General features: G+C 36.0%; 1 protein-coding gene across 11 annotated transcripts in view; it reads left to right on the top strand.

The window, feature by feature from the left end:
• The window catches only part of QTGAL (queuosine-tRNA galactosyltransferase), a 133,453-nt gene that overhangs the window by 35,150 nt on the left and 72,792 nt on the right, over positions 1 to 25,511 (top strand). For 8 of the 11 annotated variants that reach the window (XR_012838274.1, XR_012838275.1, XM_075770716.1 and 5 more), the window contains one exon: positions 3,814 to 3,909. The exons of 2 other annotated variants lie outside the window; for them this stretch is intronic. Coding sequence is in view for 6 of the 9 variants with exons in the window: in XM_075770716.1 (XP_075626831.1) it covers positions 3,814 to 3,909 (96 nt within the window). In the remaining 3 variants the exon portion in view is untranslated. Of the gene's footprint in view, positions 1 to 3,813; positions 3,910 to 5,644; positions 5,791 to 25,511 lie in introns of those variants that run through there. One more of the 11 variants, XM_075770720.1, reaches the window with a different exon arrangement.

The raw sequence follows: 25,511 nt of genomic DNA, 5'->3' as shown, positions 1-25,511 counted from the left end.
GGATCTAGAAATAAATTTGATTGTGTAGTGACAATTGTAAGATTTGTCTGTAAAATGTATCTCTTAAGATGATGCTAAAAGCAGTCTTGAGTGGTATTGGTTCTGAAAATGAAAAGAAAGCAGGAAGTCAGTCTGCTGTGCAAAACATTTTACTGTTATGTTAGGGTAGAGGGAAGTGTGAACACTTCACTTCTTACAAAATGCTAACTTTGTTATGCATTTGTAGTTATTTTCCTACTGTGTTGCAAGATCAAAATGCAGCTGTTCTCAATAGCCTGTATTTGTATTGTGAAGTGTACTTTGCTGTGATATCATTATAACTAAAGAATGTGGTTAAATGGCGTTTTACAATACTATCTTCTACAGGAGGGAGATCCTTACTTTTATGTGCCCTACTGATGGGTTTGGTACACCCATGGAAATCTTCTGAAAGGCCACTAAGAACTTTTTTGTTCTTTTTTTTTGTTGGCTTTTTTGTTCCTTTGCTTTTAAAGAAAGGAATTGTTGGGCTGTTATGGGTTTGGTTTTTTGGATGTGGAGGAGTAGCGAAGACAGCAGTTCAATTTGCTTGTAAAAGAATAGATTTTTAGGAATAATTAGTCTTCTGGAAATAAATACTTTAGTTGTGTGTGTAGGTATCATGTTGAGGTAATTTTAAGAAAACTTAAAGCCAGTATTAAGGAAAACATTTTAGTAAAGTTTTAACTATATTAATCCCTCTTTTCCCCTCTGCCTTGAATTCCATATATGAAACAAGTATAGGATTGCTATGTATGTATTATGATATTTTATTGTCTAGATAATGATCCTTTTCAGTGTGTAAGGAAAAAGAAATTAGAGTAAAATCTTAACCTCATCTTTATATTAACTTCACTGGAGCCATTTCATTCATCAGTAATGCCTGCCTGCTAGAGCTTTAACTAGAAAAGAGTAAGGAAAGCCAAAGGTATGGGGCCGAAGGTATGCTATACTAAGTATCATTTAGAGAAACGAGGACATCAGTAAGCAAGTGGAGTCTCAGAAAATTTTGTTTTTCTAAGTTACATTTTGCATTGTCTTCATGTTTTTCCAGCAAGCAGCTTTTCTTTCCCACCTAAATTCCCAGCATTGGTTTTACTGTTCTTTCTTTTCAGTGTTCATTGATATTAGAGAAGGTCATCATAACACTTTGTTAGTGATTGCGAAATGGAGGTTTTTGGAGTCTTATTTTGAAAATCCAAGGACCAAGAGTCATCAACTGTGCCCTTTTTAGTTATGGAAGTGAAATCCCTTGCTCTGGAGATAGCTTGTTGTTCAAACCCTTTGCCATCAATTCCAGTAAAGCTACAGTTAGACTTGATGCCATGAACCTTTAGGGGTTTGGTGTGCTGCTAAAGGGACTTTGACTCACAACAACAGAAGGGTTGCCCTAGTGATTATTTGAAGTTTTCATTGGACTAGGTAAAAAATGTAATTTAATTCTTGAACCACTGAGTTACTCTAACATCTGACTGTTAAAAGTCAGAGGCCAATCCTGTTAATTTCCACTGTATTTATATAGTTTTCTAAATTAATATCTTATACTGGTTTTACTGGTCTAAACATTAGGTTGAGCTTTGCTGTAGAAAACAAAATTGCTGTGTACAAAAAATATTTTTTTTTAAACCTATTCTAAAATTTGATTAGTATGTTTTTTATATAAGGGTCTAGATTGTTATCCTTTCACTCTGTCTTGCTATTAGGTATGCCAATTGATGAAGGAGTTTGGAAGGTTACATTTCCAAGGATTCTGCCCCAAATTATGGCAAAATTCAGTGTAACCTATTGTTTTTTCTGTTCTGGATTTACATAACTGCAATAACAGTAATTCCTAAATAACTTGTTTATTTGATGAGTGTGAGAAAAACAAGTTTGAGATTTTCCTTTTTATCTCTTACCTCATGAAAGCTGTGATTCTGTATTTGTTCAGCTTAAACTATGACTATTTGAATAAAGAAACTAAGTTTTCATATTGTATTGTTATAGAATACCTTTCAAGAAAGAAGTGCTTTGTAATTTTTCCATTCTGATTTTCATGCATAGTTTTGTAAGGTGTCTTTGTAAGTTATAAAATACTAGGGTATGCAAGAGAGGATCGTCTGTCTTGGTTAACAAATACTAGCAAGGGTTCTGTAAATAAAAATAATCCTCACAGAACAGAATATATGTACGTCTGATGCTGCTTCTGTGAAGTTTTTATATCTGTGGAGTGCCCCCTTTAAAAATGGATCTGTGAACTCTTCTAATTGATATTCAATTTAAAAAAAATTTAGGTTAAGTTTCTGAAGATGTCTTATATTACTTAGCTGTAATGCAGGAGAGAGTTAGGATTAGGATTGAAGTTGTCCGTAGTAATTAGTAGTTGTCATTGAGGAAAAAATTCATAGTTCAGAGACATTGTGTTTTATTTTTATGGGATAAGCAAATCATGATTTCTTTTTTTTTTTTTCATGTTTGTTGTTTTGATTGTATTTAATCATACTCTAAATTGTGGTGTTTCATTGCCAGCAGTCCCCCAGCAAGATCTCTTCATGGTGTTTTTCTTCCCACATCAAAAGTATTCATAACTGCACGTGCAGATTTCTAGCCCAACTACTTACATCTGTGTGGGGTTTAAAGCTCTGTAAATAGAGATACCTGAAAGATTTGAACTTGCTGTGCTCAGTGTATATACACTGACATTCCTTATGAATGCTTAGGGTGGAAAATAAACCAAGTAAGTTTTCCACACTGTTCCTGAACAGAACTTGATAATCTGAAATTCCTTTTCAGAAATGCTAATAGCTGCGCTTTGGTGTTAAATCTCAATGGTTGAACACATCCTCAACAGGAAGTACCCATCAACATCTGGAAGACAAATAGACAGTTATAGTCTGACAGGAGTGCAGAAGTTGGTATAAAACAATATCAGGTTACTTTGCATATATAATTAAGTCCTGTAGTACCCTGAAGTTCAGGCGGACTGTAGACCATTGGGAGCAGCAAACAGCAGAGTTCTGTATAGCCACACTCCTACCGTTCTCCTTGGCTTCTTCCTTGTCTAACCAGAGAATGGTAAACAGTTTAGTGTTTGTGTGAAATTGCATTAATACGTGTCTATGCAGTTACAGATAATATGAAATCCCTCTAGTATTCTGTTTCTGATGCATATTGGAAGCTATTTATTATGCCAATAGGTGTTCAGAATATCAAAATTCATATTGAACCTGTACAGCTACAGAAAGTCATTAGAGAAGAAAATGTTGCTTAAATGGGTATATAGTACTTCAGTGAACAAATCAAAATAGGGTGTCTATGTTGTTCTACCATGTATGAGACAAATCAGAATACAGATTATTTTTTTTCCTTATTTTATATGAATTATAAGTAACACGCAGTATTATAGGTGATGGCACTGATTGTATGATTGTCTGGTGTTGTCCGAGTTCTAATTTTTGTTTGCCAAACTTCAGTTATTTCGGTTGAAATTTTGCATTCTAGATGTCTGCCTTTGGCTAACTTGCCTTTGACAGTTTCAACCAAATGGTTCAAATATTCCCAAGACTGAAGCTATTGGAAAGACACTTCTCAATGTTAGTTTTCTAGAGACCTTTGAAAGTCTGTAACTATTTAACATTTCAGCAGGGTAACTGTGACGTATTTTATTATATTGTGACTGTAGAAGGGGAGTAATAAGGACTGTATATATAATCTTAATTTTTGGAGATCCCATGTTTTGAATGCTTACTTTCTGATCTTGTTGCCATATGGGTATACAGCAGTTTACACTACGTGATTGATCTCATTTTGCTTTAGATCATTGGTTGCCAAGTCAGAAGAGAGCCACAGGACTCTACTGAACGGTATACTCGTTGGATCAATAGTCTGTCTGAAGAACAACTTCTTACACAGGTATTCTTGTTTCAGCTGTGATGGAAATTACAGCAGAAAAATCGGACAATGGATTTATTTAAATGGATTTTTTTCAGTCATTAGCAATACTTCATAACTTACTGAGGTTATCAGATTCTTATATTTAAAGGCTAGTCTTTTCAATAAGAGACAAGCTTATGGTGCATGTGATCATTATGTAATGATGACCTCCCACTGAGTGAGAATGAAGCTTTCAACTTCAAGTTCAGGGTGCGCTTTGTATTTCTCAGTGCTGTCTGTGGTTAAATGCATACACTTTCATGTTGTAATAATTAGTTTAGGGTTTTCTTTTTAAAAAGTATATTTAAATAAAAAACGGAAAAATCTTTCTTGAGAGTGATTTCCCTTCCCCTGCAAGGTTAGGTACTGACCGCTTCTGTATCTGTTTAAGTTTTCCTAGAGATCATTTTGAAATAGCATTAAACATTGGGCTCATTATACATGTTTGTAAGTAAGATGCATCTTGTGCAACTGAAGATGACAGTTTTGGCAGAAAGAACGGTTGTTTCGTTAGGCAAGCAGCCAATGCTGAACTAAAAGAGACTTTGGCAAAAACAAGTTAAACTGTGGAAGAAATCAATCCAGCTTGTGGAGGAATGTATGTATGGAGTATTATAAGAAATCTAATGGATGGTTAGCAGAAAACATCCCAGCAGGCATTAAGATCCAAGTATTTGGGGTTGGGTTTTGTGGTGCTATGGTAGGAATACATTTGCTTTTGATTTTCCTAGATTTAAGTGGCTGAAAAGATTAATACACCCTTGTTTGTTAGACTTCATTGTAAACTATGTTGTGTTCCCCATTACCCTACCCCCCAAAGACATACTTGAAGGCTCTGGTATGGTCATTGTAACACAAGAAGTAATCTATAGACTTTGTTTTGAAATCAGCAGTGCTATTATGGTTCCCTATAATTCACCAAGTGAAAGTAGTTACAGAAAAAGTTACCTATGGAATATTTGGATTTGCCTTTCAGTATGGCATTAGAAAAAAATGATAGATTTAAAACAGTGAATTTATCTGACAGCAACATCTGGATCACTGTGGTGTTTAAGAGAAGAAAAACTTGAGGATATAAAACTTGTCCTACACAATCTGAAGTTTTTCATCTAAGTGGCCACTGGATGGGGTCTTTAATGAATTAAGCTGGAAATTAAAATAAGTATCCTAACTCTGAGATTGTTTAAGGGAAGGTATGCAAAAAGAAAACTCATTTTAAGACGAGGATGAATGTCTTCTGGATGAGATTATTTAATATAGTGTTTCTGGTAGTAGGATGCAAATACAGTGACCAGGGAAGTCTCTTGCAATCTTATGTGCCTACAGATATCTCTTAAAGCCTTAATCAAGCAGCATGTGCAATCCATTATTTTTACATATGATTTAGATTCACACATTTTACAAATAGATGAGGAATTTTGGAAAATATATAGCACAGAACTTGTGCTACATGTTGATGAGTTTATTAACAAGATGAGATTTATAGAATCACACTATTTATGCATTTCTAATTAAGTTTTTTTAAATTGTTACCTGTTCTCTACCAAATTTAACGCAGAAACAGAAGTTCCTCAAAGGCACTAGGTTTCTGAAAATTCTGTGGAAGTATGAAGCAAGGACAAGTTGTGGTGCACCAGCTGCAGTTCATATGTCGTTGAGCACCACAGAATCCACTTGGACAGAGAGTTTAGGTGCCCAATCATAAGACAAGCTTCAGCTGTGACACAGGTCTGAAGGACGCTTGGCTTTTCTAACTCTGGTGTTGAAAGAACTGCTTGGTTTCCAGACCAGTGCATGTCAGCGTATGGCACCTCTCCTGCCTCAGGATCCATTCTTCTAATCAGAAACTCAGGTAGAGAGGTAATTATTTTGCTTTAGTTGACTTAAAAAAGTATGGGGAAGAGGAGGAATTGGGACTAAAAACCATCTCAGCTGTTTTTCTGATAATCGTGATCTGAATCAATTATGTAAGGTTAGGCTTGATTTGTCCCACTCCCCTGCCCCCGATACACTGTACATTTTATTTTGGATGTGCTTTTTTAAGACTCTCTTCAGTAAATAAGCCCCAAGAAAACTATAATGATGGGCCTTTGCTAATGGATTTGTAGAATCTCTGGGAGGAGCTGTCCTTCAGGGAATTCAGGAAAATTGGCTTTAATTTACAGCATATTGTCTCCAGCAGTTTCCTGTAGTGAAAGAATGTTCAGCTTTTTTTTTAGCTGTTTCTGTACTCAGTGCCCAGCTTTTTTTTCCAGTTACTTGTATTGCATTTCTGTATCATGCACATGCAAATTATTTGTGCTGTAAATTGGGAAACCAAGCAACTAATTAAAAAAAAAAAGCCAATTGTCAAGATTACGTAATCCCCTATCATAATATTCATGTTATTAATCAACTAATATTCTATAGCATTTAATTGCTTTACTAGACAGTGACTAAAGTTCAGTTTGAAAGAGGTGGGTGGTAGCAGATGTTTTCTTAGGTGGTTAGATGGCTCCACATGCCTCAGTGCTGGCTGCTGATTTTATATCACTTGAGTTGATACCAGATTTTTGGATCAAATGTCCATCCCCTGTCCTCATGCTGAGAAGATCATTCAATACAAAATGCTTCTAGCATTTTAACTTTTCTTTTCCCTTAGCCATGGCCTCTTGATGCTTACTCATCCATTAAATGTTTCTCTAAACAATTATACTGTAACATTCCAAAGATACTTTATGGTATGCGTGAAATTTCAGAATATATACCCCAGAGAGTGTGGGGGGAGTAAGAGAGTACAAAGAGAGCATAATGATGAGAAAACTACTTTTTAAAGGATTAGTAGTTACTTGTTTAAGGTTATCTCCTATGCAAATGGTGAGTGACTAAAACATGCTTTTATAGGTATATTAATATAAGCCTGAAAATACATGTATATACGTTCTGGTAGACTTACTGTCTTCCTGGTCAATAGTGAAAAAAAAATTAGATCATTGTAATTGTTCAGTAAGGGCAGAGCACAGTGACAGGTACTGGAAGAAAATGAGTAAACAAATTAAGGGAGGTGACTGTTTTGATGTTGGAGTAAGCAAAAAACCATAGATTAAAACTAATCCTACAGGATACCTGAGTCTGAATAGTGCTTGAAATGTGATTGAAGTTTAATCATGTAGCCCTTCTTGTATACTGGAAATTTTACTGTGCTGTATAAGTAAAAATGTCTGAACGGTTTTAAGGTTGGATTAATTATGTAAATATTTATACAAGTAGTTTTTAAGGATTGATGCTGACTCTAAGTAATACAGCTGAGTTCATACCCAAGTCTATTAAACCACTGCTTTAGGTTAGTTTAGTCTCACAGCCTGTGAAGTATTATATTCAGCCTGAAGTGTAATTCCATCTGACCTACCATTTTTTCTTCCCCAAGAGAAGAGACTTCTCTGCTTTCATACGGTCGTTCGCTCAGACAGAAGACGGCAAGCTTAGAGTGATACGTGAGGAGACTTGCAAAATGGAGTGGGCTCTAGGGTTGATAAGACTGGACTCTCCTAATGTAGAAAAATAACAGTGTGATGAAAACATGAGGATTCTGTATGTCTGTAGTCTGCCCTAATGTGTCTGTATTGCTTCTGGATACAGACTGTACTTTGCAGATTATCTCAGAGCTCTTTGTGTTGGATAAATCTGGAAGTATTCACAGGTGATTTGTAGTTCTTACCAATAATCTGGCTGGAACACCTGACAGAAGAGCAATACTTAACGTGTTAGAGTTTCATAACGTACACTTTTCTGTGCTGTTACAGGTGCCTGTTGAACTTAGCTAATAGGCTTAAAGAAGAAGCTGTGCTTCTCTGCTTACTAAGTCTTCCTATATTAGAGTTTAATTAATATTTGATAAAAGCTCATGCTACAAATCAGCATTTACTACAAATACTCAGTTTGGAAATAGATACAGCATTTTGGTTGAGTCAAGTGTGTAGCTTGTTCTGAAGGCAAGAAGGACCTGATAGCATGCTGGACTTTTTCCATAAATTCAATATCACATTGTCACCATGTATCTCAATAGGCAACTTCTTCCTGGTAAAAAGCTAGTAGGAGTAGATTGCAGGTAGGATGAATTTTCCAGGTGGGTCACAGATTGAATATCTGTGGCTTAGAGCATCTGTTTTGTCTGCTTGCAGACCAGAAAATTCCAACTTTATTAGTGCTAGGATTGGTTGTTGGTGTGTCAGAACTGAAATAATAATTGAGGTGGCAATCTGAAAGTGAGTATGTGCACTGCCTGTTGTCTGATTATGTTAGTAAAGGCAAAAAGTGGACAGAGGGTAAGACTTTCTTACATAAGAATGAATAAAACATGAAAGGGCTGATTGATATCCCCCTCGCCCCCCTGTATCTTTGCCACTATTAATGGCTCACTTGTATTTGTTGTCTTTAAATAAAAACATACTCAGCACTTTCCTGGGGCTTTTTGTCACTGTTTCCTCTTCCTTCACTGATGTTATCTAAAAATGTGTTATTGACAGTGAAGTCCTGATGTTTTGCTACTGAGTGAAAGAACCAGTCAGAAACTGGTTAATTACGGTAGATTCTACTAGTTTGTATGGGATGAAGCATATGCCGTGTAAGAAAAAAAACCAGTTGGCTGCTTCCTTTTGTGGTTGATCCTTTTTCTCTTCTGGAGGAGAATGAAGCAAAGTTTCACAAGCTAGTCAGTGTTTATTTACATTTACGTTTGAAAATGCATGTCAAAGGATTCATGGAGTTCTGGAGAGTTTAATGAGAAGTGGCTTACCCACATCTGTGAACTCCAAGACCAATTAGAACTTCCTAGTGAGGCTTTGTGCAAAGGCATCTCAGGGTCAAATATTTTTAACTTAGAAACAGGTTTGTAGTAGTTCAGAAATGTATACAGATTTTGCTGTGTGTGTTAGCAATTTTGCATGAGTCTAAAGGTATGCCATAGAGGAAAGAGTGTTAAATAACCTGGATTTTTTCTTTTAATATTTTGTTTGATAATTTGCATGCTTAAACAAGGCTTGAATGTGGTTCATAATACATAGTAATATTTGAATGGAACAGAAACAATATAATATAGTATAAAAGCAGCTGGGAGTAGAATAAGCTTGGCTTTATTCCAAAAAGTTCTTGATGAATAGAGTCTTACAGCATGATGGATACTTGTATGGCAGAAAGAGCATGATTATAATTTTGATGGACATTGAAATTAAGCAGGTAGAAAACAGTTTATCTCTGACTTGAGCTACGGTTTGTTCCAGCTGATGATCTTCTCTTGTATTTTAAGTAATTAATCATACCAATATGGAATGCAATATGTTTACTTCCTAAAAAACATTTTTCATAAGACATTTGATGTTAAGAGATGGGCAGGTAATGCCAAGTGTAAAGGAAAACTGTCAAGAATTATATTTTCAAAAATGTATAATTTGTTTTCCAAGCTATTATTGACATTTATGTCTCTTCAATACTTCTGAAAATTACTTCAAAAAAAGGGCAAGAAGTTAAAATAAAATCAGTACTTGGTTATTAATGTAGGACTGCAGTAAAGGGACATGGATGGAACGAAGTAAGAACTTCCAGTTTCTGAACGCTCCATTTATTCTTGTTTGATATTCCCTATTTATCCTTTTGTTATGCTAGCTTACAAATAAACAGCCTTTAAGCTTTACTTTGGGTTTCTGTCTCACTGCCTTTCATAGCTTAAGAAAACTTGACTTTTGTCTAACAGATGAGGGACAAAACCCAGATTTTGTTTTAAAATGATAGGTGAGATACTGAGGTAGCTGTAGCTTTTTTTTTTTTTTCCTTTGAAAACACAAAGCCTACTGCAAATACAAGTTTCCAACTAATTTAGTGATGTTTATTTTTCAGTTGGTCCTCCATATTTGAGAACACAGAGCAGATACACCTTTGAATTCCTGTAATTTTCTTTCTTTGAATTTGAAAATCAAAGTGCTGATTCCACAAAAAAGGGAAGTATTTTTTACTGTGGTTTTTAGTGTAATAAAAATTACTAATTTCAAACATATTTTTATTGCAATGCAGCTCCATATTATAGCCTTATATATAGGAAAAAGCATTTTTTTTGTTGGGCACTGAAGAGTTTTTCACCGTTTAAAAACTGTATGAGCACAAGTTAAGTGCATTCTATTTATTATTGGAAAATAAAATAACTTCCTTTTTTTGGTCTCAGCTTTTAGCAATAAAAGTACTGGGCCAGATTTTCAGGAGAGTTCAGTAATTTCTATAGTAATTGGAGTGGCTGAGTGTGTATGAAAGCATCATTTCCCGTATTGGATAGTAGGTCTAAAGAACAGTTTGATCGATCATAGTCAAGATTTTGTTTCTTAATATTTTTTTTATACTGGCCTCACCCTGCCATGTTTGACATTTGTCTCTACAGTAGTTCTTGCTTGTCTGAATTTTTGACTAGTTAAGGAAACTGAATTTTAAAATATTTACATCCACCATATCCTCTCATAAGTATTAACAATTATGTTATACAACAGTATATGTTATATAACAATATATGTTATGTTGGAGGCTTTTTTTTTTACTTTCTGGTCCAGTCTAACAGCTTTTGAGTATAAGAATCCATTAATTAATGATTAATTTAATTTTTATATTTTTTTTTATTAGTGCAAGTGTAACAAACTGGGACATGGGATTTTTATTCTGTTTGTACAGCCTTTGCCAAATGGACTGTGATTAGAAGTTCTTGAGCTGAAGTTATGCAAATAAAAAAATTGTCAGCTTTTCAGAGTGTTAGCTTGGATCAACTGTGGCAGCGAACAGTGTCTCTTTTTTCATAAAGAATAGATATTTGTCTATTCATTTATTCCAATGACATGATCTTAAGGATGATTAGCATATCTAGTTCCTCTAGAAGTAGTGCTTGTGTATGCAGCTCGCATTTTGAGAACTAGAGTGATCACATGTAACGGAGGTGGAGTAGGCATGTGCTTTGTGGTTAGCGGAGGGATAGTCAAGCCCTGGCCCAAACGGAAATCTGGGCGGTTGCAATGCATGGGGTGTATAACAAGGAAGGAAATGGTCTTGCATCTGGCTTCTAGTGTAACTGTTGGTCCTTTGCCACCTCTCTGGATGAGTTGGTTTCTATGATGTGGGTGGATTTAACCTTTTGCATCACTTGCAATGACTGCTCCCACAGCGCAGGAGAAGGCAGCAGAGGAGACATGTAAACCCAGCAGTTTTATACCCTTCATTTTACAAACAGAATAACTTAGAAAAATTGAAAATTCTAATGCTGCTGGTAAACAAAGTATGATGGGTTAGTAGTTGGTGCAAATCATAGTGCTTTTTTGCAGACCTACTGAAACAGAAAAAGCAAATGTTACCAGACTTTATTAGACAAATTTGAAGTATTTTCCAAGTTTTTTCCATTAATTTATGCTCTTGAACTTAGTGTTGAATTTATTGGAATAGATATGAAGCGTATCTGTCAACATAAAAGATAAGTGTTCAGAAAGTTCGTACAATAAAAGGAATTACTATTTTGAGGCATATAATTTCTTAGCATGCTGGGAGGATTATATCTATTTAGGCTAATTCTTTGCATATGTGTACCCTAATAATGTCAGAATGAAATAAATATAGCAATAAGCATATTAATTTTGGGATTATGATTATTTTGTCAAGTGGTAAAGACAAATTAAGACACGCCCTTGCTGTTTAAACAATGGTTTAAATTTTAGTTAAAATAGTGTTTTAATCTTTATCGCTTTGGAGGGTTTATTCTGCCACTATAAAATAAGCGTGCTGCCTATCATTTACCTTGTTAAGCTTGTAAGCTTGTAGAAAGTTTATTGGTTTATCTATCTGATTAGAAATTTGATGCCAGAATATGCTACTAAAAGCCCTTACATGGGTTCATTTGTATAAATGTGATTTGTATCAACATAGCTCATAGCTACATCTTAATTGCCTACAATTTTTATGCAAATATAGCCACATCTCTACTAGAGAGCTGCACTGCAGTGATTACACTAAAATATGTACGACAAGTCTCTGTAGCATAGCCATTTCTTACATTAAAATATTTATGCCTTCTGTAGCCTGTTGGCTACACACATGCTATAGAGCTTTGAATTAATGTAATGTATTCCTGATGTTTTTTGATCTTCCTTGTGCTCTCTCTGTCTAGATCATCTCCTACTGTATAAGTATATAACAAGACAAAATAATATGATTGATGGGAGTTCAAATCCTAAGCAGTGACTCTTAAGATGCATTTTTTTTATTTGTTGTTTTTTGGGGGTTTGTTTTTTTTTCAAAATCAGACTGCAGCATGTTACACAAATATCCCTTCGATAGCCACTTAGTACAAACAGCCTTCTGTGCTAGATTTACTTGGTGTGCCTCTGCTTTGATTTCTGCCTCATCTAATGTTCGTGTTCTTTATTCTCTTCTCCATCTGTCATTCCCTGTCCTTTTTAAGCACATTTGTAGCAGAATTGTGAATTCTCTAGAGCAGAAGTCATGTCCATGTTCTTTCTTAAAAGTTAGTAAAATAAGGTCCAAATGTGCTTAATATCACATAATAGTGATACTGACTTTTTTATACACCTTAATTTAAATTTATTTTGAACACATATGCCAGACTTTTATTTGTCTGAAACCCATCTGTTTGACTTTGTGTAATTTTGGGGAACTTTGGGACTGTATGGCCAAGTCTCTCTGTTTTCCACTGCGGACTTTTGGAGTTGGTTGTGATGACTGTGACAGTATTAAGCAGCTTTCACTTTCCCGCTTGATTCTGAGTTTCATCTCTTCCCCCAAAGAATTTTGTCTTTCCCTGCTGCTTCACAAAAGAGCCAGAAGTTCACCACATACTTAATTGACCATTCATTTTGCAAGGAGCAAATTGCTTAGTAGTTTCTAATAAAGAAATTTAAATGTAACCACCCATGAGTGCAAGAAAGTAGCAGATTAATAATCATCTACATATTCAGGAGAAAACAGTACTATATCCATGAAACTATCTATTGAGTCAAAGTCTCAGGAAAGGAGGCAAATTGGTTATCAGGTTGGCAATTGCATTTAAACAGGTTTTAATGTTTCTGAGAGAAACCAGACTCTACAGACCTCTGCTAAGCAGTGCTAAACTAAACGTGCTCGTACACTTTGACATGCTTCATTTAGAAACACTGCCAGGCCAGAAAGGTGGTACTGAACCTGAGCTAGCAAGAAGCAATCTTAACTGTCACAGCATTTACATCTGGGAAATTGCAGAGAAATTCTCAATTTTTTTATAATAGAAACAAGAAAGAGAGATAAAGAAGTCATTGCAGCATGTGCATGTTGCAGTGTGTGCTTCAGCAGGATGCTAAAAGGACCATGTTTAGCTTTATGCTTATCATTGTTCTTTTCCTTCTGTGTATTTCCTGGGTATTTAACCTAAAGGAGAAAGGATTTGTTTTTTTCTAGTTTTGTCCCATTTGCAGCCAACAGTCTACCTATGCTATGTGCAAGAGTCAGTCAAGAAAGCTTTGTCACATTACATCCCAGTCCTGGAAAACTGTTTGAGAATTATACTGGCAAATACTCATTCCCCTTCTGATTTGTTCTTTGATTATTTTTGTTTCCACTCTTTCACTTTTACTGATCATGAAGAGTAGCATCACCAATGGCAATGCATCCATGCATCTCCGTTTTTCTTTACTTCTCTTCCTTTTTAGCCAGGCATGATGACAATCTAAAATTGTAGTGCGGCCATGTCCCTGGAGTTTTATCCGTATCTTTCATGTTCGCACACTTCTATAAAAATCAGTAAATATATAAATAAATCTGTGATTGTGACATGTAAATGAATTAGAAACTTTTAGTTTCAAATGCTTGACAGTCTTGGAACCCTTGATGGCTCGCTTGAAAGAGCAGGAAAGTTGAGTTTTCAAGTGATAGTACTGCTGTTCTGTCCTCAAATGTGTTTCTTCTTTTAGCTGAAACTCAAGTCACGTTGAATGTGTCCATTGGTATATCTGCATCATTTCTTCCTTGGGAGTAAGATGTTGGAGTTGAGGTTTGTTGTACTTGGCACGAATTCAGCAATCAGGGGAATCACAGCTAACTCTCATGGAGGTAGCTACTATGGAGCCCTCACCAGTGGACTGTTGCTCCATTTACCTTACAGTATTCGGAAATGATGTATTATCTCAACTGCCAACATTTATTCAGCCACCTGATTTTAGAAGGTAAGTCAGCAACTTTAGCTTTTCCTGCCTACCCCAAATTCCATCTTAATGGCATCTTTCAGAAGAATGTAAATCTTGACATATGAGCAAAACAGGCTCTCTCTTAATCTCAGTGTCAGATTACATGTTTAAAAAGAAAAAACCAAAACCAACAACCTTTGGAGTCAGTAGATTTTTTTTTTTTCTCTGTGTGTGTGTCATAAAATTATTCATAGATCTGCAGAGCAGATGTTGACAATTACAAAGAGAACAGAGGCCGGCCTGTGGTCAGCCAGCAAGCTCCATTTCACGTGGGTAGATCAAGGCTCAAGGCAGCAAGTATTTCCTGTCAGCACGCTGGGCGTCAGCGATAGCAGTTTTTGTGGGCTATAGCCCAGTTAAATTATACAAAGTCACTTTTGTGAGGCCTTGGTTCTGTCTCTCAGCTGAAAGAATAATGGTACTAGAAGGCTCAGTGTTCTGTTTTGCAAGATCTGTGTCTATCGATACAAAATTGTAGGTTAAAAACTTTTTATGGATTTTGTGTTTCTTTGCTAGATGTTTGCCTCTTCATTTTGGAAAGTATAGAACAGCTGACCCTTTCATTTACTGCACTAATGGCCAGTGTGTCGTTTCACATTTTAATTGTTTTAGCTTGAACCGTATAGCACAATCCCCCCCAAATTTTAACCTGTTTATATTCAAGAGCTTAAATGGTAGCTATTTCCTGCAAATGAAAAATGATGAATTGTTATCCTTTTGCCTTCAGAGGAGTTTTCTTTAAAATTCTTACAGTTGCAGGTGACCTGGGGCATCTCCTCTGTTGACAATGCTGCTTGGCATGCTAGTATAAATAGGCATTTCCCAGCAGTTAAAAGAATTTTAACTATATCTCACTTTATCTCAAACAGAATGGGGTTCTTGAAGTAATGATGATTCTGATGCCATGTCCAATGAATTCCCATTTTCCTCTTTGTTCATAGAGCAGTGTAAATAACCATGTATATTAGTGAGGAAAAATTAATAAAATTTTCTTCTGCAAAAAAATAATTTTGATCTTCAAGTGTAACAGGTACAGTGGTGGAGGAAGCATCCCTTGCCCTTTTGGAGACCATGAGAAGAAGAGAATGAACAAAAATATAGCTTAATGGAAGGAGAAGAAACTTTTGCTTGCTATTCAGGATCAGAAAGATGGTTTCTAGAATTAGAAACAAAAAATTTTCTGGTGTCCTGCCATATTTATATTCATTCTTTCATGACTTTATAATAAAGTCATGGAATTTGAGCATGTTAATGTCAAGTGCTAATGCTTTGGTCTGTCACCTTGCTCTTTTGTACAATAGAGGATGCTACTGTACACAAATAGAACATTGATAAAATGACAGAAGCAAAGCATAAAAATATTTCTTAAATAGCCGAAAGAGTTTCTGTAGTAAACACATGGATTTTTTTATTCAGAAACAAGAAATTATTTTCCCTCTGACAGAGGACAGCATGCATTTCACTGTTCAGTGAGAAAAGGGTCCCTGTGTTAAGAATCTACCAAGTTCTCTGTGTGACTCAAATCTTAGGTGGCTTGGGGTTTTTTTTTTCATCAAGTAGGTAATGTGAATAATTTTAGAATAAAGAGGAAGGAAGAAATTACATGCCTCAGTAGCAAGCATGTTTTCTCTAATGCTTTAGTTTCAAGTTCTGTATTAAGGATAGGTGAAGTCCAAAGTTTCTTTTTATAGTAGGATGCCAGGTGCAAGCAGCTAGACATGGAACGCAATTCAACCTTCTCTTCAGTGAAAATGATAACGTAGCTTGAGTCTTAATGGCAAACTGCTGTTGCTGTGGCAGGGCTTGTGTTAATTTGTTAGGAAGAAAACATAAGCAATGCTAATACATAGAAATTTTTAGTATGAGAGAGGCCAACGCATGTGCTGTGTGAATGGAAGTGCTGTACAGCCACATGGCTGCAGCTGGGCCGCGTACCAGTGCAGGAGAACCTCGGCGATCAGCCCTGGCTGGGGGATGAACGTTCTTAGCCCTGTAAAGGCAGGACAATTGTGTATTAGTAATGACGGTTTCCTGTAACTGTGTAAATATTAAGATATCTGTGCCGGACCACATATTTAGAATGTGTCATGGTGAGGTATTTACCTGCAATTCAACTGAAAACTGCCCGTTGTTTCATATTGATAATTTATGGATAGCCAAATGTTAGACCAAATTGTTTAATGTAATACCTGATTCTAAGAAGGGTGTTTGCTGAATATGGAGATTAAGGCAGTATTTAGCTACAAATGTGTTGAAAATGGTAGCTGTTACTTTTTTTAAAATCTAGCATGAGTCATGAGATTACAGTATCATGTACTTTCTCTAGATTAATTTCTAAACTGTGCCATATAGAATATGCTGTTGATGAGCAATAGTAACACAAGGGTGGAGATATTAACAAGGCGAAGCTGGAGGGGATTGGTTTTGTTTTTCTGCTGAGACCAGGAAGCAAACCATTGGAGACCTTAAAACCAGAGACCAAGGTTTTTAATCCAAGCTATTGAATTCGTCAACTGATAGAAACTTTTTGACTTCCACTTAACCCATATATTTGAGTGTCCCCATTTAGCTTGGGTCAGCTTTCTTTGAGTTATATATTCGTGACTTGGGATCTCAGAATAGTAAACTAAATGTCTTCCGCCCCCCCCCCCCCCCCCCCCACCGCCCCGGACATCTCAGAATCTGTTGCAATTAGTAAATTAAGTGACAGTGTTGATACATATATTTTGCAATATAGATGGCTCATTACAGTTATTAAAAATCCTGAGGGAAGACAAATGCTTAATAGTTATTTAGCTTCATTTATGTCAGCCCAGAAGTTTTAAAATAAAGATTCTGAAAATAAGTGTATTTGTATACAATGGTGAGAACTTCAGCAACAGGACTGTTAAGGTGCTAGGACTGCTAGTTCTGGATTTACATGATTAGGTTTGAAGTTTGTAGGAAGAGAAAGAGAATTTGGTTTTGGGGGTAGGCAGTGCTTCTGTCTTTTTGAGGAGGGGCTGATATTGTTTATTTTGGAGGGGGGCATTGTTTGTGTTTTTAATATTGACTCGATGATGTGTATTTGCTGGTCAAGTCAGAACTTTCCAAAGTTACAAGTAAAATTACAAGCTAAACAGTTATTTTGTGATGTTCCATCTTCGTGAGACTGGGACTTTTATTGGTTTTCATATAACTTTTGTTGAATAGCCTGCAGTGCAATCTTTTCTCAGTTTTCACCTTTTACCAGAGAGCTCATTAAACACAAATAATAAATTTCACAAGGAAAAAAAACTTATTTGTGAAACCATTACATATTTCTGTCACTGCTTCATGTATTTTGAAGGTTGTTTGAATTTTCATATTTGGTTAATTTTTACCTGGTAACTTTGTGATTGTAGAAATGTTACTTGTCACTGACATCAGCAAGCCACTTAGTAGTATTTTTACTGGCTGTTTATAATGATAATAAACATCACAGATTTTGGCTCTTATAACTTCTATCAAATGTCTTTTTAAAGCAACAGGATGTGTATGTACATTGTGCATGTAAAGACTCAACATGTGCTTCACTGACTATGCATAATTACGTGTGAGCAACTGGCAAAGTAAATTCTCTGCCTTTTGCAAAACCAGACCCTTATTCAGGAACAGTTTCCATAATTGTCTTCCAAAATGTATTTTCATTACACCTGTCTGAATTTGAGATACTTTACCAAGGAATTATGCCATTGGTCCTCCAATAACCTATAATAATTACCATCTGAGAAAATCAGAATATTAACAGGTAGGTAGTTCCTTGAGAGACAGAGCAATGTAATTTTATCAGAATCTGAGTTTTAAGAGTGTTGTACAGACAAGTCTGAAAACATAACCGAAGAATCTTTAGTCATTATTTCAGCTTCCTGTAGCTCGGAAGGGCATCGATTTCATTAATCTGAGCGCAGAGCTTTGCGGGGGGAGCGAGGACAGGGGAATCATTCTGACAATACTTCAAAAAATTCTTTTTACTTCTGCTAAAAGCAAGGCTGATGTGGCCTTTGCCATAGTCATGAATAGGCTGCAGAATTGTCTTAACATGCTGTGTTGGGCAAATGTATATTTCTACTGGCATTGAATGATGTTAAAAATTTACTCTTATTGCTGGGAATTTACAAAAATAATGAAAGCTCTGGCTTATATATGTGTCCAGATATAGCCTGTGTATGCAAATCGTGTACCAGCTTACAGTGTTCTTACGTACGCATCAACTGTTTTAACTTTGTCTGTCTGTTGATTGGAATTTTACATTTGTTGCTCTTCATTCCTTTTAAAATATTACATTTAGGAAAAACATTTGTTCTTAATGTTTTGGGACACTTACAAGTCTAGCACACATTAATTTCAAATACAGTCTTGATAGATGTGCTTGATTATTGTGAAAACTTGATGCATTTTATTATTTTTTTTTACTTTTAGAAGAGAAAATAGGTAAATGTCACTTTTATACCTTATTTTTGTAATTTATCTCAAGAACTACTACTTGTGCTTTGCTGTTACTCTTTTCTGCTATAGCAGGTTTGAAGCTTCTGAATCTGATCTTTTAAGTGGATATGTGTAGATTTTTAGGGAAATTTGAATGTCCACAGCTGCTGGAAAATGAGCGAGTGTGTGCCTGTGAAAGATGACAGTTGCCAAGTAAGCCTTCCAAACTGAGGTCTGGAAAAAATAGGAATTTCCAAGCAGACTAGAGGTTTATCAAAGAGGAGAAAGCAAGTCAGTTTGAGTACTTTGCACAGCTGTTTCAACTGAGATATTTCATCCATGTGATACTGTATAATAATTTGATGCTGAAAGTAATACATAAACATTTTTTAATTTTGAATCAGTGGCACACATAAAATTGGTTTCATATGGTCAAAAGCTTCTGCATTTCAAAACAAAATAACCAAAAGTTTGGCTCATCTTGCATTTGCAAAATACTGCAGCTGAGTAACAACTACATTTCTGAATCATACAGTAAACACGATCTTCTCTGGTCACAAATCAGAAGAACTGACACTTCTCTGCCTTTCTAACTGCAAGAAATTGTTTTTATTTGCTACCAATGTACGTAATAAAAATCTTAGTTTGAATTGAAAGGTGATGCTTTTAGATTCTTTCACAAATCAAATAGCCATACTAAGTGAAAATGTATTTTCTTAGGCGTAGGTAAGCAGATACTGCTTTCGTACTGCTGTGCCTGTAGATCTCTAGTTCCTGATTTCCACCATCAGAAATGTATAAGGAACACTCAGTAACATACAGGATGCTCATACTCTAGTGAACTGGGTGCGAGCACTCCAGTTCGTGTGTTTGGAGATATCCAAAGACAAAGAGAATGCATTCACTAGGTAGAAGTGCAACAGATGCCAAACAGCTGTGAATCTTCTGTGTTCTGTTATGGAAGAAGTGAGAACCTTTAAACCTGAATTGAAGAAAGATTTTGTTTGTTTGTTTTAGCACAAAACTGACTGTTTTAACCCTTTCTCTCCACTTCTAATTGCATTTGTTTAGCTAGTTATCCATAGATTAATAAAAAATTCAGTCCCTCCTAAAACCCTTCAGATTATATCTCAGTAGAAGTCAGTAAAAACGAAGTGTCAATTTTAAAGTAGGATCCTGTTTTGTCCTTGTTAATGTCACTTGACATTAAGTGCCCATAAGTAGCTGACCTTCACGCCTACCAATACAAACAACTTCAGTAATACACACTGCTTTTGCACGTGTAATGCTGTTGGACTTTCAGTGCTTTGATACCCAGAGCTATCCTGCTATTGTTCAGTCCCCTTCATTTTCTTGACACACAGGTCTCTGCTGCTGCCTCTTGTCCTTGAACATTTGCAGTCCATTTTGCCTGTTGTTTTTCCTCCTCTAGCAGATTATTTCTTTATATCCCCTGGCTTCATCCACTTTTCCTCTGCATCAACCAACCTCCCTGCCAGAATTCTCTGCTCTATCAGTAAAGGCATAATTTGGAATACAGTTAGACAACAAAATGCCTCTTTTTCCTTACCCTTTGATTGTTTTCACTGAGAAAAGAATAGTTTTAAACCTAAATACTTCTACCTTTCTCATCCAACATGAATGGCTTTCCCTCTCTCACCCTGACAGCTTTTTTATGCAGTTGCAAGGTCCAGCAATCTTTTTGCTGAACTCAGCGTGTTGTTTCGAAACTAACACACAAGCGCTCTCCACAGACACATAGCATTCTTAGATGCTCACTGTGAAACCCTCGGAGCATATCACCATTTAATGGAATGGTTTGCTAGGTCCACCGGACAACGAGACTGCTAGATGCCAGGAATGGGATAAGAAATGCTGTGCATGTGTTTGTTTTGGTTGGGTTTTTTTTTCCCCTTAGAATTGGTAGAAAGGAAAGCAGGACTGTAGTTTTGAAAGTTGTCTTGAGAGATACGGGAGGAAAGAATCTGAAACAAGAGAAGGGAGTTCAAGAAAGGTAATTTGTGTGCAAAAGACTGAGAGGAGAAGGCAAAATTAACAATACTGGTTTGTCTACCTTGGAAGCTGAAATTGCCAAAGCTTTTCCAAACTCTTGGGGGTTTGTTTGCCATGTTTTAGTGTGAATTTGTGAACCATCAAAAGAGGCATATTAGCGTTCAGAAATTGTTTGTAATGGTAAAAAAATCGTTGATCAAAAAAGCCAATTATTGTTGGAACAAATTACCAATCTCTGTGACTGTTTCTGGATTGTCGTCCTGCTCTTGCTTAACAAGTCTGACACTAAAACTGCTGTTCTGTCCTTTGTGAATTGAAGGATGAAGATTCAATGAGTGTGTTTGGGCATGAGCTTCCTACATGTTTGGATCAAAGGGACTGCTGTATGAAAGTCACTGACTTACTGTCACTGTGGCAGTTTGTGTATGACGGCAGACCAGAATTCTGTATATGCAACATTGTTATTAACTTATTATTGACCTTGAACAAAGGATTTTTTTTTCTTTTTTAATCTGAACTAAAGCTTTGTGAGTTTTGCTGGTATTTTTTATGAATGCAAACATATTAAGATAAGGTTATTCAGTGTTTTGCCTACTTTTTTAGGCTTTTCTTCCTTTAAGTTACAAATTAATGTTGTCTCTGTCCTTATTGCAGAATCAGTCTTTGACTAATATCATGGAAGAACTGGGAGGGGGCTTGTTTGTGTTTTAAAGCATGCATTTTAGTAGGAGATATATTTACACAAGACACTTAAGATTATGACGCAGCTTAGAAGCCAATAGGTTTAGGCTTTATCTGACATTTTCTTTGCTAGAAAAGCCAAGTAGTCCCATCACCTCCTGCTGTGACATAATTCCACTCTACTTTTCCTTTCCACCTGCTATGAAAACACACCATGCTATGTTTTGGAGAAGAAAACCTGTTCCACTTCACTCAGTTGGGTGCCATACTTAATAGAGGTTTTAAAAGTTTTTCATCAAGAAATGTATTTAAGCCAATCCTTTTTTCTTGCAGGGTAGAGTTCTAGTTTCAATCAGTGTCTGTATTACCACAGACTCTGAGGCAACCTGATTTTTACTTCTAGCCTTCGTACCCGCACACGTCATCATGTGCCATGAGAGGTTACAATTACACTTGTTTAAAAAAATAAAAGGAGAAAAAAAGAAAAATATTATTATGACTTGTATAGAGCCAAGATACATTCTCTTGATTGCTTGTGGTCTTTAGAGAACCGTGGAGAGTTCAGGGTATTTCTGGGTCAGTGATTTTTCTGTTTTGATGGTGGAGGTGCATAGACATATGCTCCAGTGCTTTTATATTGTGTTTCCTTATAAGCCATTCAGAAAGAAACTGAGGGATGTTTGGATAGAAGGCTGGAACTTTTATGTTGAGTTGACATAGTTAGGGCACTATAATACTGGCTGTTGATAGACAACTTGCTGCAAAGGAAATGAAAATGATGTTTGTAAAACAACATGGTGTGTATTTCCAGAAGAGTTGTGAGAGGTGGTATGCAAGAAGATGAGGTAACTACAGGCAAATGTGCTTCTCCTTGTGTCACTGGGCTTTTATGTCATGTATATTATCTTTAAGCAATAATGCCAAAATTAGATGATATTTATATTTTTTATGCCTTGGTAGGGAATTCTGGATGAATTCCAGTTTGTACTGTGCATGTTGTGTATGGCTTTCTGAAGTTTGGTTTAAAATACGTCATTTCTATGCATTTTATTGAAGCAGAATTTTTTTTTTTTTTGTGAGAGCATTTGTCACCATATCCTGAGACACCTATAGTGTTCTTGATTTCTTCTTTCCCCCTATAACGCCCTGCAAATTCTTTCCTTTGTTTCCGGCTTTTCAATTTCTTTATTTTTTCTCATAAAAGACATTAAAAGGAGGGAGTACCATGTGATCCATTTGTTAACAAGTTTGTTCCTCTTCAGATGTGTAATTCTTGAAAGCACAGAAATTCTAATTCAGATAAACTTTAATGCAGGAAAGAGACTTAAAAATGAGGGAAAATATGACTGATAGACCTGAACTTGAATGTATAAAAAGCCCATCAAATTCTTCACACATAATAGAATCAGATTGCAAAGTGTGTTGAGAAGATAGTTACTATGAACTAAGGCTGACTCAGTTCCTGGGAGAGATTTTGTTGTAAAAGAATAACCTGGGAGGATATAAAGAAAAAGCAGAACTGAAAGTACAGATATAGTAAAAGAAAAACTAAATTTCCAATGAGTTGATAATCCCAATCAACAATTTTTTTATTTTTTTTTTTTACCAAGAGGAAGTTATACTGCATCACAAAAAATAAAATTCAGCCATGCAAATGTGCCCAAAGGAAACCTTACTTTGCGCTAGGAAAGGTGGCACAGATAATTTATGTTGTTCTCAAACAATTTGATATGGCCAACAAATGAAAAATGATAAATGGGTTCTGGTTTGGTTTTTTTATTTATTTAGAAAAGTAGAAGTATTGGAAGAGGTACAAAATCTTGCGTATAAAAGCTGTATTTCATTTTTGTGGTTTACAATTTCTAGAAGTGACAGCATATCGCTGTTTGATTGTTATGAGTTGAAATGTATGGTATGGTTTTGTGCCTGATACTTAAGACTATCTGTCATGTAATAGTCTTGTGAACCGTGCTATCAGAAAAGGCTAAATGCTGCTTAAAAGAAAACTAAACTCAGATCTCTACCAGGTATTACTGAATTACAGCAGAATGGAAACCAATGAAGAACTTGAAACTGAGACCGTTAGGACCACAAAAGCTGTTTAATTTAAAAAGTCCCAAAACAACCCAACAAAAAAGCCTAGACTACTGCTTGATGTTAAAATATGCAAAAGTTGATATTGGGAATTGATGCCAAAATGAAAAAAAAAACCCAACAAAAAAACCCCAACAAACAAACCCCAAACCACCAAACCCCCCAACCCTGTAGGATTTCTATATGTATTCTATGTTCAGAAAAGATCACAAGTTAAAATCCATGTAGCCACCGTACTCAGTACATATAGTGGCAAGGCACAGTATGGCAGATGGTTGTATTTTATATAGTCTCTTGGCCCCATGAAGAGATTATTAAACAGGATTAGAACTGAAGGTGGGAAAGATTTACCTGCAACATCTTCCAGTGGACAACAAGGACAAAAGAAATGGACTGTGAGTTTCCAGGTCCCGAAACAGAACAGTCAGAGCTCAGCGTATCAGCAACGTCAATTGGAGTGAACTGAGCTGGGCAACGTGGAAATTAAAACCCAGGAGGTACTTTGGAAATCTATAGGAAAAAGCAGACCAAGAAATCAGTCTGTGGAAGTAGGCTGAGCAGCTTAAAAGTTTAAACTGATTAAGGTTGTGGCATTGCCGCTGTCTCCACTGCACTGGCACGAAGTTCCTGTGACTGTGTTACTGAACTGGCTGAATATTAATAACATCTAGAGGCATGTGGCAAAAGCATGTTCCCTGCTTGTTCACGCTTTGTCTATATGTCCTAACGTTTGTTTATATTAAAAAGTAATTTCATTTACAAGACCTAACACAGGAATCTTACTAATCATTGTTCAGGGTTCCATTTAGGACTACAGTATCTATTTGCATGCATTAAGGAGCATTTACAGGAATGAAATCAGTTTGGTTCTCTGTCCAGGCTGTTATCTGTTGCTTCTAGTACACAAAAACTAAGAGTTCCTCTTCTGTTTGCATGGACTGCAGCCTCATCTTTCTGGATATAGAGAACTTTTGCTGTCAGGTACTGCCCTGCGCCCTTTTTTACAAGTCTGTCTTTCTGAATACACGGCATCTCCTTTTTCTGTCATAATCGGTTCATTTATTTCTCAGTTGATCTTTCAACTGAACATTATTCTCCTGCTTTCAAAACATTCACTCTCTTGTCCACGTTTCCACTATTGTTCATCCCTTGTCCCGTGTGTTGGATGGTGGTACAACCCTTTCAAATGCTTCTTTTGTTGTTGCTATCCTTCCGCCTTGGGAATCTTCAAGAAATTCAGTGAAGTGCAGTATAAATGGTGGATCTATTTTGTGTTTTGTGTAACTTGTTGCTTCCTGATCGGTAAAATACCAATGCAAAAGAGTCCATAGATTTCACATATATCAAAGCAGTTATGAACTAAAAGTTTCATAACGTCAATCCGAACTCTCCAGATGCTGATACAGAGTAGCTGTGTTATCATACGTACGTACTTGGCCTCAGAACCATCCTGCTGTGTGTGTGGGTTTGTTCCTTTAAATCTCTGAATCAGTTTCCTTGAGTTCTGTGGATCAGAAAGCAAACAGACTTTCCTGTGTTCAGAGAGATCCAAGTTTCTTATTACATGTATAAATAAAATTGAGACATCTTTCAACTACTCTGAGTAAAGCTTACTTGCATTTTTATCCTTTTAGAAAATAGCCTGGAATAGGACATTTTGGCAGGGAAAGTTTTAAACCTAAAGGAAATTTGTATTTTTATCTATAAGTATTTGATCGAGTTGTTTGTCATCTAGAGCTAAATTCTTTTACTCAGATCATAATTTAAAATATAACCTAAATGAACAATTTGTTTAAAACAGAACATTTTTTTTCCCAGTTTCTTCAGTTCTTTAGTTCAGTTGAGTGGGGGATGATGATCTCCTGAGATGGAACCGTACTCTGTGGCAACACAAGAGAAGAATAGCACTTACAATTTAATAGTTATATAAATATTCACTGTGCATCTTTATGTTCTTGTTCTTTGACTTTTTCATGTCAGATCCCTGCATTTCAGTGTCAAAGTAATGTTAGCAAACATCAGCTACTTTCCTTTGTATGGTTGATTTGTATTTCACATCATGGCCAAAGCAGAGAATGAACTGAAACCAGAATCCAGTGCCATCTAGACTTTGGA

Source organism: Balearica regulorum, chromosome 18 (assembly GCF_011004875.1).
Source record: "Balearica regulorum gibbericeps isolate bBalReg1 chromosome 18, bBalReg1.pri, whole genome shotgun sequence".
Lineage (NCBI taxonomy): Eukaryota > Metazoa > Chordata > Aves > Gruiformes > Gruidae > Balearica > Balearica regulorum.
The sequence above is the reverse complement of the archived record's forward strand: the minus strand, read 5'-3'. Positions and strand labels throughout refer to the sequence as shown.